This window comes from Dioscorea cayenensis, chromosome 14 (assembly GCF_009730915.1).
Source record: "Dioscorea cayenensis subsp. rotundata cultivar TDr96_F1 chromosome 14, TDr96_F1_v2_PseudoChromosome.rev07_lg8_w22 25.fasta, whole genome shotgun sequence".
Classification (NCBI taxonomy): domain Eukaryota; kingdom Viridiplantae; phylum Streptophyta; class Magnoliopsida; order Dioscoreales; family Dioscoreaceae; genus Dioscorea; species Dioscorea cayenensis.
In genome coordinates, this window is record NC_052484.1 from 15,445,939 (window position 1) to 15,466,488 (window position 20,550).

General features: G+C 33.5%; 1 protein-coding gene across 1 annotated transcript; it reads left to right on the plus strand.

Moving 5' to 3' along the window:
• The first annotated feature begins 3,744 nt into the window (after nt 1-3,744).
• LOC120276168 (DEAD-box ATP-dependent RNA helicase 28) lies at nt 3,745-19,057 on the plus strand. Its single transcript, XM_039282896.1, has 16 exons — nt 3,745-4,038; nt 5,011-5,172; nt 5,869-5,937; nt 6,009-6,115; nt 6,261-6,339; nt 6,977-7,150; nt 8,364-8,512; nt 9,879-9,974; nt 10,417-10,519; nt 11,510-11,572; nt 11,783-11,844; nt 14,053-14,149; nt 18,152-18,270; nt 18,341-18,383; nt 18,499-18,600; nt 18,923-19,057. Exons 1-16 carry the CDS (start codon nt 3,763-3,765, stop codon nt 19,055-19,057), a joined length of 1,836 nt encoding a protein of 611 aa, XP_039138830.1. The 5' UTR covers nt 3,745-3,762.
• The last annotated feature ends 1,493 nt before the right edge of the window (nt 19,058-20,550 follow it).

Here is a 20,550-nt window from a genome sequence, read left to right on the forward strand (position 1 = left end):
GTATAATGCTGCATTGATCGACAAATATGGTGATGATATCTCTTCCCATCCAAGTTTCGATGGTCAGTCATGGTATGATGCAATTGGGGGATTGAAGAAGACACGCATAAGTGTATATGGTTTTGGGAGTAGGGTAGACTCAAGACAGTTGTTTAGTGCGGCATCTACATGTCCTTCCACATCTGATTTAGTGTGTGGACCTTCAACCTATCAACCTTTTGCAACAAATGAATCTATGTTGCAAACCCAGCAATTTGAGGAGAAAGTTGAGAATTTAGAAAGTATAGTTTTTGATATTCAACAAGGTTAAGCAGGGTTACAAAGTAAATTGGACAAAATCATGGAGTTGGTGGAACGTGGTCATCTAACATTATTCTCTCAAGCAAGCCAATTGGGAATTAATTCAAGGGATGCCACTATCAGAGATGGTGGAGAAGATGCATCAGTAGATTGAGATGACCTTTAGAATGGTGTTGTTAACATTTGTTTTGTTGGAGTACCTTCAAAACTATTTTAATATTTTTGGTGATTGCTTCCAACTTTATAACTTCATATACTTTATATGTGTTGATAAATTGTATTATGAATTTATGATTTTTTTTGTTGTTGTTGTGTTGAACATATGATTGTATTATGGTTTGTAGGATTGTTAAATGGATATGGTATTAAGTTCATATTATGCACAATACATGTTTAATGTGTAAAATATGTATGTATAATGAATTAATAATATTATTCTTGATGGAAAACTATATTATTTACCTACGGAATCTCAATTATTGCCGACGAAGCAATTAATTTTTGGTGAATGTGAAATACATTTACCAACGGAATCGCAATTATTACCGACGGAGCAATTAATTTTTTGGTGAATATAAAATACATTTACAGAAGGAATTCCTAAATTTTAATATTTATTACCGACAAAAAAATACAATACCGACACCCATTATAGTAATTATATTATGCTTCACCGACTAATAACAATATTTGCTCCGACCGAACTATAATTTTTACTGACAAATAGTGTTAAATTAATATTTTTTACCAACAAAAAAAACTTTCTACCGACTTAAGGCTTTCTTCACCGACAAATTTTTCATTATAAAATTATTTTTAGAGACGAAAAACAATACCTTTTACCGATAGAAATTTGCCTTTTACCGACGGAATTAACATAACTTAATATTTTTCACCAATGGAAAAAATATTTTTTACCGACAAAAACATTCCATTAACGACGAACAACACCGACAAAATGAATTAAATTTTTATATTTAAATAATTATTACCGACGGAAATGTAATCATTACCAACACATAGTTCCGTCGGTAATTATTTATTTTTACTGACAAAATTTATTATTACCGACGGAAGCGCATTACTAGCATGAGATTTAGTGACAGATTATTTTGACCAACTTTCTGTTAGTAATGATATCTACCGACAGAATGTCTACTTTTACCGACAAAAATTTCCGTCGGTATTGGACTGTTTTCTTGTAGTGAGACACAACAAACAAGTTCAACACATAAACCAAAAGCATAACAAAGGAATCTATGAAAGTAAATGAGTATCTGTCAAAGTCAAAGTTGGTTGATGTCATCCATAGTGAACGTGTTACACCAATCAGTAGCAAGTGATGAATCTTTTTCCACTAGTGTCATAAAAAGCCTCTCTATGATATTTCCTGCAAACAACCTCACCATGAGGTAGTAATGCGGATTTTCTCGTTCAATCCCTAGCACTATGTCTAATAAATCCACACATTTGGTTATGTTGCAACAATCATTGTTCTCAGCTCTTGCATTACTTGTATGGGACATATTATCCATCCTAGAGATTATGTGGTTAAATGACTCCTGTAATTTCTCATTCGCAATTTTTCCTTTCTCTATGTGATGCTGCTTTTATCTCTTTTTATTTTTGTGTTGTACTAGTTTCCTCCCTTGGAGTATCATTATATTGTTGGGGCATGTCATCATCATCATCAAAATAATCTACATTTACATCTACTTCTACTTCAATCATTTGAGTATAAGCATTTTGGTTATAAACCTCATTGTCAGTAGATGGGTCTGCATATGGTATCAATGCCATGTAGCCTATCCCCACTGCATCTTTGAAGCATATCTCCATCATGTCCAAGAACTTTGGACCCTTATTTCTCCATTTCAAGTACTCTGGGTTTCCTTGTTTAAAACAAAACAATAATATGAAGACAATATGTTAAAATATTTTTGAAATAAAAATTTAAAATAAATTAATGAATACATTATTATCCGAAAGATTGATAGCCTTATTTGCCCTTTTCTTTCCCACCAATCATTTTTTGCCAAAACTGTCCTCTCAACAGTGTCCCAACCAAGCCTTGTTTGGTGCTTTACCAGCTTTGCCCATACGGAGAACTCTTTCTTCAATGAGTCCCATTTGTTTTTTAGTTGCTTGTAGTAGTAACTCAGCCTTGCTCAAAATTTGCTATTAGATCCCCAAATTAAAACTAATAGTGGCGAGTGGAGAGTGCATTATTAAAATGACACCAATTTCATTGCTATAATTAAGCATAATAATATTTGTATCTATCTAGCAAACTCCATTTCAATTCTGTCTTTAGTAGCCATATTTTTTCTTTTCTCAAAGAGTCTTGTTCGAACTTATATACACATCAAAACAACAAAAAAATTGGCTAATTCTTGGCAGCTTTCGCTTGAGTTTAATTCCCAAGTTTGTTGTTTGTCTTCTAGGATTATGTAATTCTTGGCAGAATTATTATGTAATGCACTAACTACTGACCATATATATATATATATGTATGATTATATCTTATGATCAATAAGTCATATTGGTGTGTATACATATATATATATATATATTGATTGCTAATATTGAATATATCTTTGTTGTTTTGGTATTTGTAGATGGTCCTAGATTGCAGCTCAGTTGCCAGGAAGAACAAATAATGAAATCAAGAACCTATGAAACTCAAGCCTGAAGGAGAAGCTCAAACATAAGGGGATAGACCTAAGCACACATTAAAGGCAAAATTTACCCAATTTTACCAAACGATCTCCAGTGTGAAGCTATAAATTCACAAATCCTGAACTCTAGAAATCAAGCTCACCTCAAAAGATCGTGAAGCTCGCGTTGTCCCCCCCTTTCTCTCTCTCTCTCTCTCTCTCTAGATTGTTGCTTATGAAGGGCCCCCTCTCTCTCTCTCTCTCTCTCTCTCTAGATTGTTGCTTATGAAGGGTGAAGGAGGCAAGGGCGAGGGCAGGAGCAAGAGAGGACAGCAGGGGATGCCTTCAGATCCTAGAGGTAGAGAAGACTGGATGGGGATGCAAACAACTTGAAGGGAAATATTAAAAACCTAAGTCATCTTTTTATTTTATAAGAGAAGTTAAGAAATTGTCTAACTTCAAAACTAATTCTATTTTTTTTTTCAGAAGTATGACCAATTTTTGAAAAAAAAAACAGTAGTTCCGTTTTTTTATAGCTTCTTCTTCTACAGAGAAACTGATTCAAATAATTTTTTTTTTTTTTTTTTTTTTTTTTAGCCGAGAAGCATTTAACTTATAAAAAAGCTTTTCCAGGTTTCCAGAAACTAATCTAAACAAGGCCTATAGTCCGTTGGTTCAAATCGGTTCGGTTGAACCCAATCCGGTTCAAACCCAGTCTTGAACCGAACCAGAACTCTTCATAAACCCTATTTAAAACCCTTCTCTTTATCGTAGCTTTTCTTTGGGCCTTCACTGCAACGGCGCCATGGATCCCGAGTTCCACTTCGACGCGGTGAGCTCCGACGAAGAGACCGAGTTCGAGCCCCCAAAGCTCGAATCCAAGGAGGCACAGTCTCCGTGGGAGTTCGCCGCTTACTCGGAGTCCGTGGCTGAGGAACACGCCCGGAGGAACACCACCTCGGTTGACGATAAGATCTCCAAAGCCCTCCAGGGACGTCAGGTCTATTCTGCGGAGAGTGATGAAGTTGATGATGATGAGGAGGGGGCTGCTGATGACCTTGATGACCTGCCAATCGACGAGGTAAGCCCTCTTGCTTTGCTTGGGATAGTTTTGGGATGTTTTCTTATTCTGATTACTTATTTTTTAAGATTTTATTATCTCTAAAATTTGGTTTTAGTTTGTATAATGAATGACCGTAACGTGAGAAAGTTTCAATTTTTAACTTGCCAAAAGAATGAGAGGGGTGGTAGTTTATGATGGTGAATTCTATACCATGAGTTTGTAGAAATAATGTGAAGCCATTTAATTTTAGCATGTTGTTGAGTATATTGTTGTGGGTGTGTTATGAATTATATCATCATAAGAAAGTACCAACTTTGAACAGGCCTGAAAGAATTAGAAGATTGTTAGTCTAGGATAATAAATATTGTGATAGCGAGTGTGTTGAAATAATGTGAAACCATGCTATTTGTGTCACAAAGCACCTCTTTCAGGCTTCTCTTTGGTTTGTGGATTTGGCCACAATAATTTAAGTTCTTAATATCAATGAAGGATCTTAGCTTAAAAAGACCCTGGTCATCATTCACTAACTGGAACTAATTAAAATACGAGGCATTAAATTCATTACAGGATGACGTCAATTCCTTTGCCACTTTGAACCATGTGACAACACAATGCAGGTGTCAAAGTTCTCTTGAATTTATGTAATTAACATCTATGGTACTTGAGGTTTATATAAGAGGCCACACTTTTGATAAGTTTTTTTGTTGTGTCTTGTTGCATCCTCTTTAAAACTCATCTCTTGGCTTCTGGCATAATTTCTTGATGCCTAGCTTTTGCTAGCATATGAATATTTTATTTTACAGTTTTTACTTTCTCAAACATTTACATCAATATAATTTTTTTTTGCATAAATCTTTCATGTTTGTCTTCCTATGAGGCCGCCCTTGATATATGTATATATATATATATATCTGTATATGAATATTTGGTATGTCTAGATTGTTAGATTTTTTTCATCTAGAATTTTCTAATCACCTTTTGTATATTCAGGAAATTGGTAAATCACAAGATGTTGCTGTAAAGCCCCGTGCTTTTTTCGCCTCCTCTGAAGGAGCATCATTTCATGCGAATTCTTTTCTTGAGCTCAATTTGTCCCGCCCTTTACTAAGAGCTTGTGAAGCCTTGGACTACCGCAAACCAACTCCAATTCAGGTTTTTATAACCTTCATCCTTCCTACTATTTTTCACTGTTAAACTGCAGTGTCTTTTTATATCTTTCCTGAATTATAATAAACTATTTATTCTAGTCATATTTGCATACACATTTACAAGTCCTGTAATAGTACATCATATTTGCTGATGATGAAAAGATAAATTTTCTATAAATAAAACTTTTATGAATTTCTGTATATGAGCATCTGATATACCTATTCTTGAATTGATGAAGGACTTTGATGCATTATTTCAGTGTATAATCACATAGAGTGATACCTTGTTTGCAATTTTCCCTTTGATTTACAATGAGATTTTTGGCACTTTTACTACCTGGCATAAATTTGGTTGAGGGAGTCTATACTATCTTGTGCAGTCAGTATGTTGTAGCTACTTTCAGGATACCCATTCAATTCCTAGAAGTATGGATCACATACATAGATAGGCTAAAAACTTTTTCTTAGCTAATGTATGTACAGCTTTGTTTTCTCATAGTCTGTAAATCCATATTATTGCCTTTTCGTTTCATATTAACGTAAGAGATGCTTGTTTAACCTGAATGGTATGGAGTTGATCTAACAAAACTTATTGAGATGCCCTTTGTTTTAATGAGATCTTTGTTTCTGTTATATGAACATAATCATCTGTAAAAATAGTAAGTTATTTTGGTTTCTTACTATTGGTGAAAAAACGCAGGCGGCATGCATACCGTTAGCATTGACTGGCCGGGATATTTGTGGTAGTGCTATCACAGGTTCTGGAAAGGTAACTTCTGGTAATTTTTATTTATCTACTTGGTTGTTCATTTACTGCATGATGCTTTCTCTCTTGTATAGACAGCAGCCTTTGCTTTACCAGTACTGGAGCGTTTACTTTTCCGTCCTAAACGCATCCCTGCAATCAGAGTGCTCATACTCACTCCAGCTAGGGAGCTGGCTATACAGTGAGTTCCTGTAGATTGACTGTAGAACTTCTTCTTTTGCTACTGCCAATGCTACTATTATTTCATAACTTCTGCTTTTACTAAGATATATACAGCAATATATTTAATTTGAACTGAAGAAATAAAATTTTTATTATTTATGTAGGGTTCACAGTATGATAGAGAAGCTATCACAGTACACTGACATCAGATGTTGCCTTGTCATTGGTGGGCTTTCAACAAAGGTTTGTAGGCTTTGTTTATCTGTTACATCTAGTTTATTATAAATCTCATTTTCAAATTCTTTTTGTGGAGTTTTCTTTTTATATTTTATTTTCAAACTTCATATTTTTCAAGAGATATTATTAATTTTATTTTAAAGTTTATTTGTGGAGTTTATCTTGCTTAGGCATTGAGGGATTATGGCTTTCTTGTAATTGTTGTCCATTTTTTATAAATGGATGTATCAAGATGTGTGCCGATTAAGTCACATTTGCGTGCTGATTCTTTTAGAACTTAACATTCAGTTTCCAGTTATTCATGATTTGTATGTAGGCTTCTGATGACCTATAGTTTATATAAGCTTCTCTGATTTGTTTTTTTTTTTCATAATATTTGCTTTGATGGTGCAACTGTCACTTGTTTTAAATTACTGCATTTTATCCTTCAAGGAGAATGCATTTGTGGCTTTGCAAGCCTCTATTGTTGAACTAGATCATCTCACTTTAATATCTATATGTTGTTGTTGAAGTTCTATATTATGTTTTGTTTTATGTGAAATTTTTATTGCCATGAAGGAACTAGTCCTTGGACATTTTAAATATTAGGCCATTATTTCGACATACTCAATCATGTGGTTGTTTACATTTGCATCTTTTACAGGTGCAAGAGGCTGCCTTAAGGTCAATGCCTGATATTGTGGTAGCTACTCCTGGGAGAATAATTGATCATTTACGCAATGCTCCATCTGTTGGATTGGAAGATCTCTCTGTTCTAATCCTTGACGAGGCAGATCGCCTTCTTGAACTTGGTTTCAGTGGTGAAATACAAGAACTGGTAATTTCTTTCTGCTTTCTTCAAGCTGTTTTCAGCTATGCCTGAGATATCGTATAATTGCAAATGATTTCATTGAAGTGTCTTGTTTTATTCAATTCGTTGTAAAATTATCACTGCGGCTTTAGTTTCAATCAGACCTCATGACTAACAGAGTTACAAAGTGAAGAAATGAAGAAAGAAGTCCTGATTTTATTTCTGGCCACTGTTTGAAAGGTCTAATATAGTGTGTATGCTGATTTTGTTTGGTTTGTTTATCATCTCAAATTACAATCTACTTATAAGAAATCTTAGTTCTCATGTCATACGAGTTTGATAAAGTGATAATTGATGCAAATGATTGCCCAAATGATAAACTCATTGTTAATCTCATTTGAAAAGCAATGCTGTTCAGTTGGAGTGTCATGTTTGGGAAGGATAGAAAGATTTATTTTAATTCTCACATTACCAAATTTGTTTAAATATATTCTTCCATGGATTTTGACATGCAAAATGGAGGTTCAAATTTGTATGAGTATCCAAAATAAAGAGATCATAAGGATCATCATTGTTTTCACTTTTTATGTTGTAGTTAGCATGAGATGTTGAAATATTTCATTTTTGCATGTACCATGCCACCTTTAGAGGTGTTGTGATTGATGTACTAAATGGCTTAAATAAGCATTTACTAGAAGAGTAATAGCCTCAACTTATCAGCCAAAATGCATCAAAATATCTTTTGGATTGATGAGTAGAGTTATTTTATTTTTCACAAAAATATTGCTAGTTGTTTGAAAGGAGCATGTTTTGTACGATTTTATATTTTTGTGCAGGACGACAAAAAATATTTAGAGTTTTATCTTAGCATGGTCTTGTTTGGAATACTGTCTGCCATGTTATATAACTGGATTAGTCTTTGTTAATCTCCTACCCATAAATGGCTTTTTTTTCCGTATTGGGATAATAAACTAAAGCACTTCCAACTTGAAGCATTTTTCACAATTTCCAAATGTGTTTTGGTGGATTAACTAGCAAACTTTCTTTTCTGTTTGTTGAATTCACCTGTATTTTGTTCAAGTAGCATAGTGACCAAGCAACATCAATAATTTGCAAGCTTAGTATCCTAAATAAACTGAATTTAATGCAGTGATCGTATAATTCTCAGTTCTTTTATCATGTTTAAATTTGCAAAAACAATTGTTTTTACCCCTTCACCAACATCATTTTAATAATGCAGTTACGCATTTGTCCAAAAAAGAGGCAGACAATGCTGTTTTCCGCTACTATGACTGAAGAAGTTGATAGGCTTGTTGAGCTATCGCTTACTAGACCTGTACGCCTTAAAGCTGATCCTTCTACGAAGAGACCGGCTACCCTTACTGAGGAGTAATTATTTCTTCTGATCTAATTTTTCATATTTTAATTTGATTGAAATTCGTAATTCTTTGAAGGTCATATTGTCTCCTGTAATCATGCATGTCCTTTTGATATTCCACTGTGTTATCTTAAAATTCCTGTCTTGCATTTTATTTAGCTTTTGGAATTCTTTCCCAAAAGTACAGTTCTTATATGAGCATTATAGGAGATATATGCTTCTGTTTTTCTGGATGCTTTTCAATAAATAAGGTGAAAGACTGAAGGTATTTATGTCAGAAAAATGATGAGAATCTATTTTGAGGTTTGTTTGATGATTCTAGATCAAATAAAGAACGATTGAATTTGATGCTTGAAAGAATCAATAAAAGACTATATGAATTTAGGACTTCTGAGATTCTACTGTCTGCTGAATTTTTGTGCTGGACATGGAGGCTTGACCTTCTGCTGACCTGCTGATGTATAACGCCATGTGTGAACATGTTAACCGTAAATGTAAATCTGGACAATTTATTTCCTCCAGAGTATTTTTGCGCTTATGCCCTTCATGGTCCACAACTGACTAATCTTTCTGGATGCATTATGCAGTTTGATCCTCAGACCTTATCCACACTGAACCTACCAATGATTCCTTCACCTTTGTTATGTCTTCGAACTGTAATGTAAGTTCTTGGGGGATTGATTATGGGAGAATAAGGATCCTGTTGTTTGGGGAAATAATAAGTAGTTTTAGGACTAACAAGGTAAGTTATCCTTGTTAATCACACATGAATGCACAAGGCGGGCATCAAATAGGATGCTCGGGATCCTTAGTGCTAAAGAGTAACTGTTGTGACGGCAATTTCTTCTGTTATTCCAATAAAAGGTTGGCACTTGAAGTTGAAAACACAGTTATATGCAGAACCAATTAGCAAACTTGCTTACACAAGTTGGTTAACTTAATGCTATTGGCCCTTTCCTTTGTATGTCAACATATTTCCTTCTTGTAACATTAGCATATGAAGCATTAAGTATGGCAAGGCCCTCAGTCATAATGTGTGATAATACTATGCATCTTTGAGGGGTATATAAGGATGAGTATCCAACATGGAATGGTAATTACAAAATTGGAGCTTTTATTGGTCTGTGATGGATAAGAATCAAATGGAATTTTATTCTGTACAGCTTCTCTGATTTGCACTTATATGTAGATATGGGAAAAAATATGGTATTACTGCTTCTTGTATCTGCCATTGTTATCTGGTCTGTTCCAATCTACTTTTATTCTGTGTACTTTTTATCATCTTCCCAGTTAGTCAATTATCATGTTGTACATATTTGATAGAAGTTATATGCAGAGTATGTTAATGTCTTTATTATTGTCATCGCTGTAATGCAGGGTTGTAAGAATACGTCGATCACGCGAGGTAAATCAGGAGGCTGTTCTGCTTGCACTTTGTGAAAAGATTTTCACACAGAAAGTGATCATCTTCAGGTTTGAATATAGATTTCATGAGCTACACTGTTTTTTCCTTGCATATTGTCTCTTGCTATAAGTTAACCCTGCTTTTCAGCAGTGAATAGATGAGTAATTACCTGAGAAATGAAATAAGTAGGATCACTTGCACATAGAGAAAATGCCTCTTAGATTTGTCACAGTAAAAAGTGATTTTTATTTAATGTTATTCTGGAATGTGGTTTCTGTTTATGTTTTCGATCAGCCTTGCGATCTTTAGAGTTTTTACTGAAAAGCAAAGTAGTATTTTGAATAGACTGGTCTTGGACCACCTTCCTAAGAATGTAATAGTTCTCACCATGGACTACGTTGGTGTTATTTGCCCTTTTCATGTTCTCTGAATTTTATATTCTGGGTTCTGTATTTCTTTTACAAGTTGAGATGAAGTGACTATATATTGATCCAATCATTTTTATGACAGTGGAACAAAACAGGCTGCACATAGACTAAAGATAATATTTGGCTTAGCTGAGTTGAAGGCTGCTGAACTTCATGGAAACCTTACTCAAACTCAGCGCCTTGACGTACGTAACTCTTTTTAGATAGGCTTGATTATTATTGCCCTTTGCTATTGTATGATTTTTTTAGTTGTTTTTGGTTGTGTTCGAACATGTTCTCAACAAGGATTTTGCTACCATAAAAGATAAATGTTCACCATTAAGGTTGTGATGGAAATTGTGTTTGACTGTGCCTAGAAAAGAAGTTACTTTGTATGGTTGCATATAGTGGTAAATACTTTTCGTTCTTAGCTTTGTTAGCTCTCAATGGTTTCGCGGTAACAAGTTGTATCTTTTGTCTTCATCGTCATGCATCATCAATGGCAGGTGTTAATACTTCTGTTTGATAAAAAAAAAATTGATTCTGCTTGTACTCGTTTAAATTTAACTTTTCTTTGCATCTTAATTGCAGCAGATACTTGCCATTTTCTCTGTTCCTGTAATAGTTTTTCTCATCTTTATTTTAATGATGTGCTTGCTGAACATCTTTTGGATTTTCTCAAGGCTCTGATCAAATAACTGCCAAGTTTTACTATAACTATGCGGTGATCTGCAATGCATATGCGTGCAAGGCTTTACATTCTTTTCAGTGTATGTGGGATGTCCTCTATTTCAAAGGTTCCCATGTCGGCTTCTTTGAAAATGTAGATTTTTGACATTTATGTTAGCATCCAAAGATCACTGCTTCATCATCCGATAGTCATTTTTACTGTGTTAGGTTGGTTTTACAGGATGAAACATTTATTTGAGTTGGCTTCTAGGACAGAAATGCTCACCTAGATGACAAACTTACCATACTGCTTTTCATTGATGTGGCCTTTATCTGCTTATCCACGGCCACAGCATTTTAACTAGATCATGATTAATGCTGAAGTACTCAAACTTATGCTACCAAACACAAAATTCTATTATAAATGGAAGTTTAAGGCATATCACAGAACAAAGTTAAACTTCAAACCAAGGTCCAATCAGTTTATTATGTACTAACCGCAATGCTTATCTGCTCATCCTTTACAGGCCTTGGAACTTTTTAAGAAACAAAAAGTGGATTTTCTTATTGCAACTGATGTTGCTGCTCGTGTAAGTAGAGATTCTTTGCACTAATAATTTAATAGGGATGCTGATACATTTTGATGCATGTTTGGTGCACTTGCATGCTGTTTTGTTTCTTCTTCTGCTTCTATTTAGGAGAAAGTCTTTTGTTGTGCCGTTAATCTTTCAAATGTGCTGTGTATGACAGATATTTATTTGTGTTTTCTAAACACATTCTTTATTGGTTGTATGATTCAGGGGCTCGATATCATTGGTGTTCAAACGGTTATAAACTTTGCATGCCCTCGCGATGTTACGAGGTTGGTACGAGTCATTTACTGTTTTTTAGTTTCTTATATTCCCACCATTTCTATTTGTAGGTAATCCATGTCATGCTCCTGCATTTATTTATAAATGATTATTGATGTTCTTAGTTGCCATCATTGCTTTCAGTCTTTTGTATGCAAGCAATCTGTACAGAAAATTAAGCTTTTTGTATAAGTTTGACTGTCTTGCCGAAGAAATCGTGCACTTGAGATAAAGTTGAAATCCTAGTTTGGGTTTTTTTATTTGAGAAACTAGAAGCTCAATATCAGTTAATTTGGTAAATACGAACTTGCATAAATAAGCCTTTGTCTTTCATCCTATAAGCTTAAGCTTTTGGGTTAAATCAAGTCCAAATAATATGTTTGATTTGCATTTAGCATGGTATTAGAGCTTGGTTTGTTTGCAAGCAATCTGTACAGCAAATTAAGCTTTTTGTATGAGTTTGTCTGTCTCGTTGAACAAATTATGTACATAGGTAAAGTTAAAAAGGTTTTTCTTTTAGAATAACTAGTAGCTCTATATCGGTTAATTTGGTAAATATGAACTTGAATAAATAAGCCTTTGTCTCTCATTCTATGCGCTTAAGCTTTTTGCTTAAATCAAATTCAGATAATATGTTTGGTTTGCATCTAGCATGGTATTAGAGCTTGGGTTTTCTTGGGTTTGTTTGCAACGTGGCCAGTTAAAAGATAATATGTATCAAGGGGGCATATTAGAGTCTCACATCGGTTAATTTGGTAAATATGAATCTGCATAACTAGCTTGGATCTCTTATACTATAAGCTTAACCTTTTGGATTGAATTGAAGTTTTTCCAATTACATATTGGGGGAATAAATTTATAAATGTTAAGAATGAGAATGGGGCTAAACATAAGTAATGGGTTTATCATAATCCGAATAATATGTTTGGTTTACCTCTAACATTTTCCAAGTATTGAGAAGTTTAGTGGGATTTCCTCCTGTTCCATGCAATTAAATAACTTAAAATTTGCCCTTCCTTATGTGACTCACTCCAGTTAATTAGTTGAAAGCACCCTTTCTTGTACAAGTTGCATGCACTATGGACTTGGTGTCATTTTGTGGAAAATGATGTTAAGTTGACTACTGCATTAACAAGAACGTGTGATTCTTGTGTTCAGCATTCTGGTCTGAATGCTAGCCTCTAAAGGAGCAGACTTGTTCTTAGATGCTGCTGACATCTGAAAGCCTTGACCTGGTCCTGTTTCTTTTTCGATTAATTTTTGGCAACAGACCACTTGCTCATTGGTATGTTATAATGTGCTGTTATTCCAGTTTGGTTTTGCAAGCTCAGAGTAAATGGTTGGGAGAGCTGTAACCACAAAAGTCATAAAGACATCCAAATTGAGTCTACTTTATGTGCATGTTTCAATATTGTCAAGTGATTTAGGTGGCCCATCAAAGTATTGATTCCTTGAATATTGTGGGTTCTATAGGTTACAGTTTGCTTTCTTGATTTGGAATGTCATTATTTGTTTGGATTTATAAGTTAAAACCTGAACACAAGTGGGACATTTGGTTTTCCCTGTTTGAATATGTGAAAACCAAATAGTAAATACATATTGAAATGTGCGTTGCTCATGTATATATTTTTGTCAAATCTCCAGGGAAAATTTATTACTTTCCACCATATATTGGAGGCCTGGATAAAGTGCTAGTATGGATTATGCCTTATATACAAGTTTAAACAACCTTTTGTCAATTAATTGTTCATTTAGATCTGCTTGTTGTAAATGTAAGATGATTACCATCTATGGCTACTGTTTATCAGTGTACAGATCAGCAATGGGAATAATGTTGTATTGAAGGTTTAACATTAATTAAGCAGTTCAACGTTTGTACTAGAACATGTAATGATACATAATGTATATGCAGTTAGCAAGTCAACTGCATATTTTACTTCATATTTGGAAGGATGCTCAAGTTGATTGTGCTTTAAGGTCGCGCATGTTTGGAAAATACTTGTGCTCATTGACCTTCTATGATTTGTAAATTATTAACATGTTGCTTTTCGAAATCATGTGACATGCTGACTGATGTAACCAGTTGACATGAATATCCATTTAATGTTCTTATTGGCTATATTCTCGTTGGGGACAGCATTCTCTTTTTTTCCCTGAGATTGGCTTGTTTATTGGTCTTTTATTTAACCGTGTTATGAAAAAATTATTATGCTATGCAGCTATGTTCATCGTGTTGGTCGTACTGCCAGAGCTGGGAGGGAAGGATATGCTGTTACATTTGTAACTGACAATGACAGGTCCCTCCTCAAAGCCATTGTAAGTATCTTATCATTTGCCTGCTATATTAGTAGCATTGGCAGATCATCATGACATAAATGCAATATTGTACGAATCCGCTCCTAGTTGACTAATTGTATGGTATGAACTCTGGGCTTGTTTATATTCAAGGCAAATACTCCCTCCGTTCCTTTTTATATGTCATAGTTAATCGAATCTCACGTACCAAGAAATTTAGTTATTTCACAAAATTTTATAAAAAATTAGTTATCCTTCCAAAATTACCCCTAATTTATATCTTCACATTTTTTTCTCATATTTAATTCCAACAAGAGAGTTGAATAGAGTGTTAAAGGTAATTTTGGAAAAGAAATAATAAATGCTTCTTGATGTTAGAAAATGACAAAAAAAAAAGGAACATGGATTTGTGACAAATAAAAAGGAACGGAGGGAGTAGTTAATATTACTTTCCAAAGCCTGCGTTTCTTGGAAAATATTTTACTATTTATGTTATAAATCTAAGTTGATTCTGTTAGAAGAACCAAACATATTATTCAAGTTTGACTCAACCCAAAAGCCTAAGCTTACAACCGTGTGAGACTATTACTTATTCTAATATGCACCCTTCATATGTGCTAGTCTGCTTTTAGCTAACCATGCTGCAAACCAATCGATTGATCAAGTTTTGGTAACATGCTAGATACAAACCAAACACATTTGGATCCAACTCAACTCTAAAGCTCAAGTTTATTGGACAAGATACTCAAATTTATATATTTATATCCATATTTACCAACCCATCTAACCAATGTGGAATTATTGGTTACTCTAATATTCAAATGACCTAATCAAAGTGATTTACATGTTTCTTTTTGATTTTCATATATATAATTTACCTAATTTCAGATGGGTATTTTTTGAATTGTTGCCCATTATAAAGTTGCATAAATGTAAGTTTGTACAAAAAGAGTAGGCAAATCCAACATATAAAATCCTAAACCCTAATGCTGTCATATATGTTGGAAAAAATCATAACTTACCATGGTAAACTAATACTTTAGGCTTCACATTTTTTGTATGTACTTATTACAAGTTTGTAATTCAAGTGTTTTTACTTCAAGGGCTGGGTAAACTATTGGTGTGGGCTTTATTGTTGTTAAAGGCTTAAGTATTTTTTCAATGTAATTAAAAGAGCTAGGCGCCGTTAAGGTCATAAGAGTGTAAATTGCCTGAGGCGTTAGGCGCCATCCTAGGCGCTTGGGACTTGAAGCGCTATTAAAAAAAAAAAGTAATTATATATATATATATAGAAAACAACATTGAAATTATATAAGATTGAATTTAAATTAATATAATAATTATCTATTAAAATATGGAAGACCCCAAATAAAAACATAAACATAAAACCACAAAAGACAATCTAAACTTGCAAGTTTAGTATGCAGTACCTAATTTAGGTTCTAAATTATAGCCTAATCATCATCGAACTCTATTAGGCCATCTTCCTCATCATCCAGGCTATTGTTTCCCTCATCACTAGATTTGTAATTCTCAATTTCTTCACATGATTCATATGAATCAAATTGTTCCATAATTCTTGCTCTAGACAATGTTCTCATCATTTGCATCCCACAATATAATGTATGTAGCATGCTAAAATAGAAACAAGAATTGAGATATATAATATAACATATATAATATCAGCAGTATTATATATTTATATGTATACAAAATATCAGCAGTATAATATTGGTAATTGCAAGTAATATGCGATTTTAATATTCTTCTCAAAATAGGACTTTTTCCCAATTTAACTTATCTTTCATGTGAAGTTTCCTCTGGTTTTCAAGTTTTTTTTTTTTAAACTCTTCCTTTGTTTTGCTCAACGGATAACGTTACTATCTTCTAAAAAGTCTCTTTATATTTCTCTTGTTGCCTTAATTTTATTTTTAAACAATAGAAAACCTCTCTCCTATCACACTTTCCAAGTATAATTACTTATATTTCCCTTATAAACGTATATTTATTACTCTGTAATAAACAACATCTAAAAATCTGTTTAAAAAAAAGGAGAAAACTAACAAAGGCAATGCTTTTCTTGCCTTTTTTGCCTTGTGCCTAGCTGAGACACTTGCCTAGGAAGCACTTCTTTGATGGCACCTCGCCTAGAAGTTATGAGGCGCTATAGCCTTGCCTCGCCTTGGCTTATGCGAGCGTTTTTTTTTTTCTCTTTTAATAACACTGACAACATATACCATAAGTTGTTGCTTAAATGTCAAAATTAGATGTTTTAATGAAGTGTTTTATTCATTAAACTGCCCAAGGAAAGCATGTAAGACATCTCACACTTCTGATGTCATTTGATCCTTTAATTTTTGCATGAAATGATTTGGTTAATATGCATTAGATCCTCTATTGGGAAACCTCTGACGTGCAATATCAGTTTCAGACCTCTTTGTCTTTAGCTTCATTTGGTTGGTTCCAAAAATCAACTGATTGGATATGGTGGATCAATGCTCCAAAAATTGGAATTTTTACATGAAAAGATTTGTTTAATATGCAGTAGATCCTTTATTGTGAAACCTATGATGTGCAATATCAGTTTCAGACCTCTGTATCTTCAGCTCCATTTGCTCGGTTCCAATAGCAATTGATAAGATATGGTGGATCAATGCTTCAAAAATTGGCTTGATAGAAGTGCCATCAGAAGTGTGAGATGTCTTACATGTTTTTCCTGAGTAGTTTAATTAATAAGACACTTCATTAAAACCTCTACTTTTGGTATTTAAGCAACAACTTATAGTATATGTTGCTTGTGTTATTAAAAGCGCAAAAAGCGCTCGTTTAGGTGCCCAGGTGAGGTACTTCTTGAACACCTCATAACCTTTCAGGCAAGGTGCCATCAAAGAAGCATTACCTAGGCAAGGCAAGCGCCTCAGCTTAGTCACAAGGCAAAAAAAGGCAAGACAAGCATTGCCTTTGTTAGTTTTCTCCTTGTTTACATATTTTTTAAATTTTTTTATGAAATTATATTTCAGAGTAATAAATATATGTTTATAAAATAAATATAAATAATTATACTTGGAAAGTGTAATACTCCCTCTGTTTCTTTTTACTTGTCACGTTTTGGAGCTCTTCTCTTTTACTTTTTACTTGTCACATTAGAAGTTTGTGCAGAATTAAATAGTTTTTTTCAAACTTACCATTTAATTTAATTTACTTGTACAATTTTGAATAAATCACAATTAACTAAGTATTAAATCATATACTCCACTTAGTGGAGTTTTAAATAGGGGTGGTTTTGTAAAGTAATGAAGTTTTTTATAAAATATAGGTAACCAACTAACTTTAACCAATTTGTTTTTAATCAGTGTGAATTAGATAAACGTAACAAGTAAAAAGGAACAGAGGGAGTAATTAAGAGGAGAGAGGTTTTCTATTTTTTAAAAATAACATTAAGGCAACAACAGGAATATAGATAAATTTTTTAAGAGAGAATAACATTATCTGCTAAGCAAAACAAAGAAAGAGATCAAATAAAGGGGAAATTTAAGAAGAAAATCAGAGGAAACTTGAGAGATTATATGGGAAGGATAAAGGAATTTTAATTGGGAAGGAGTTCTATTTTGAGAAGAATATTGAAGCCGTATATTGCTTTCAATTACTGATATTATACTGCTGATTTTCTGTATGTTATACTGCTGGTATTAAATATGTTATATCATACATCTTAACTGCTGTTTTTATTTTTGCACGCTACATATATTATATTGTGGGATGCAAAAGATGATTTTCTTGATTCTCTTTGTTCTGCCATTCTGCCTTTTGTTTCATTTTTTTCTGGGATCACGAACTCCTACCGACAGGAGGTGGTCTTGTTGAACCTTTCCTTTATAGATTGCTACTTTATGTCAGAAACAGTAAAGCATTTTTGGTTGTACGTAAAAAAGGTAATAACCCAATGCAGTTGTATTTGTAAGAGAGATGTTTATAGCTTTACTAAATTCTCATTCTGCGTTTAAATCCTTTATTATTTAACAGGCAAAGAGAGCTGGCACAAGTCTAAAGAGCAGAACTGTTGCAGAAAAATCAGTAGCCAAGTGGTCTCAGAGAATCGAACAAATGGAAGATGAAATTTCTGTGATTCTTGAAGAAGAGAGGTCAATATACAGTTATCATTTTTTTTTTAACTATGCCACATTTAACTTTTGTATTACATTGTTTGTGCAGTGTAGAGAGGGCACTAAGAAAAGCTAATATGGAAGCAACAAAGGTATCTATACATGTCCTTGTACCCTTCGGATTTCAGTTTGTCACTGTTGTACATGTTACATGGAAATCATCTTTGTTTAAGATCTTATTATTCTAATATTTAAATTAATCTATAGGCAGAGAATATGATAAAACATAAGGAGGAGATATTTTCACGTCCCAAGAGGACATGGTTTGCAACTGAAAGGGAGAAGAATTTAATAGCCAAGGCTGCAAAGGTTGGTGCCTGTTGTCTAAATTCTGTTACCATTTACAAACTCCTGTTGATATCATTTGTTTGGTGATATTAGCTTTAAATTGTTGATATTTTGTTAACTTTGTTTTGTGATTGATTTTTGTTAGTAATGACATGTAAAAGTAGCTGTTAATGCATGCTAGCTTTTATTACTGGTGAACATCCAGTAAAGGTCCAAGAGACTAATCCAAATTGACAAGGACTCATTTTTGTGAAGTGGCTGATAGAATGGCTTGTATTCCTCTTGGCATGGAGGGTATAATATATGGTTGTAGAAGGTTGATGGTATCATGTGCTGTGAACAGTGGATAATGAAGCTGAAGCCATTTCTCCAGAAAGAAAACAACTTACTCAAAATCCTGAATGTTGATACCTTGCTAGTTGGACTGTATAATTCTTTGATCACCATTGGTATCCCTTGTTTTGATTGTATTGCTTAATGCTGAAACCTCCAGTACTTCGTTTGAGCTTCCTATTTGATTGTCTAGGGAATAAAAGGCAATATGAGCTTTACTAGAATTTACTAAGGTAATTGGTAATTGTGAGTGCCGTGGATAAATTAGATAAATTTTGACATCATTTCTCAATTCTTGGGTGTGCTTAATTAAATTCTTTGTTTCTGTATTTTTAATTTTAATCCACTGTGTGATCAGAAGGACTGGAATAGCAGCTGGTATCACAGGGTATAACTTGCTGTAATTATTTGGGAACAGAATCGTAATTGGCAGAGAGTGACAGTATAAATTGCACTAAGATCTAATGCAGCTCCAGCTCCATTTACTATGTGATCAAATTGTTGTTACATTAAGTCCTACAAAGTTTTCAACCTCTTTTAGCGTATGTGACATATTTATATGGAAGTAGACCTTTTTCTTCAAAGCATTTACTCCCTGTCCCAGAATCTGCATTCAGGTCTAATGAACTCTAATAACCGATTCAACAAGTTTGTATAGTTTATGAATCATCTTCTATGTTGTGTGGCGAAGTTCTTTCCTGCCCATGTAATTCTTGCTATATTCTTTTTCAAACTTTTCTTGTTAACTGTTCATTTTGTTCATTGTATTTCCTGACCTCAATAGTTGAGATGAAGCTGTGAAATGATTGTGAAAGGATGCTAGTTAAAATAGCTGTAATATATGAATTTTGAATTTCAACCATGTTAATTAATTCTGGCATTTTCACCTAGGTTGTGGAATAAGGATCATTGTTATAATTATATTCAACATAAAAGTCAATTCTCATAGATTAATAGTATACTCATGCCAATTCTTGATTTAGCCCTTTCTTCACACTTGATGCTAATCAGTAGAATGCTTTCAATCTAAGGTTATAAAAAGGTTCATTTTGACCTCTGACAGAAGGATTTTCAATTTTTCGCTTTAACACGCTTAGCTGCAAGAACTATTTTCTATGGATATAGGTAGAATACTCATATTAGTCCCTATACTCTTTTCACTTTGCCCTTTTAGTCCTCCTATTTCAATTTAAGTCCTTTTAATCGCTCTACTCTTTGAATGAGTGCAATTAAGTCCCCATATACACTTTGAACATACCAATTACTAATTTTTATTGCTCATATATTCTATGAATCATATAAAAAATAAAGAATTTGTATTATTTTCCTGAATTGTGTATATTACAATGATTATTATGGATGAATTGTGTAGTATATTAATTATTTTTATGATTAGAACAGTTTTAGGGGACTTGAGTGCACTCATTCAAAGAGTAGAGGGATTGAAAGAGCTTAAATTGAAGTAGGAGGATTAAAAGGGCAAAATAAAATAAGTACAGGGACTAACATGGGTATTCTACCATGGATATATAATCATGAAGGCTGTTGAAGATGTCCAATTTTTAACTATGATATGACCTCAGTAAAGATTGCCATCTTGTGGATGTTTGACACTTTGACTTTGCATTCACTGTTTGT

Excerpts from the sequence above, each read along its gene's own strand:
- LOC120276168 (XM_039282896.1), top strand. The coding sequence starts at position 3,763 with ATGGATCCCGAGTTCCACTTCGACGCGGTGAGCTCCGACGAAGAGACC. Across the intron at positions 18,384-18,498 it reads CTAATATGGAAGCAACAAAG|GCAGAGAATATGATAAAACA; the intron begins GTATCTATACAT and ends ATTAATCTATAG. Across the intron at positions 18,601-18,922 it reads TAATAGCCAAGGCTGCAAAG|TGGATAATGAAGCTGAAGCC; the intron begins GTTGGTGCCTGT and ends TGCTGTGAACAG.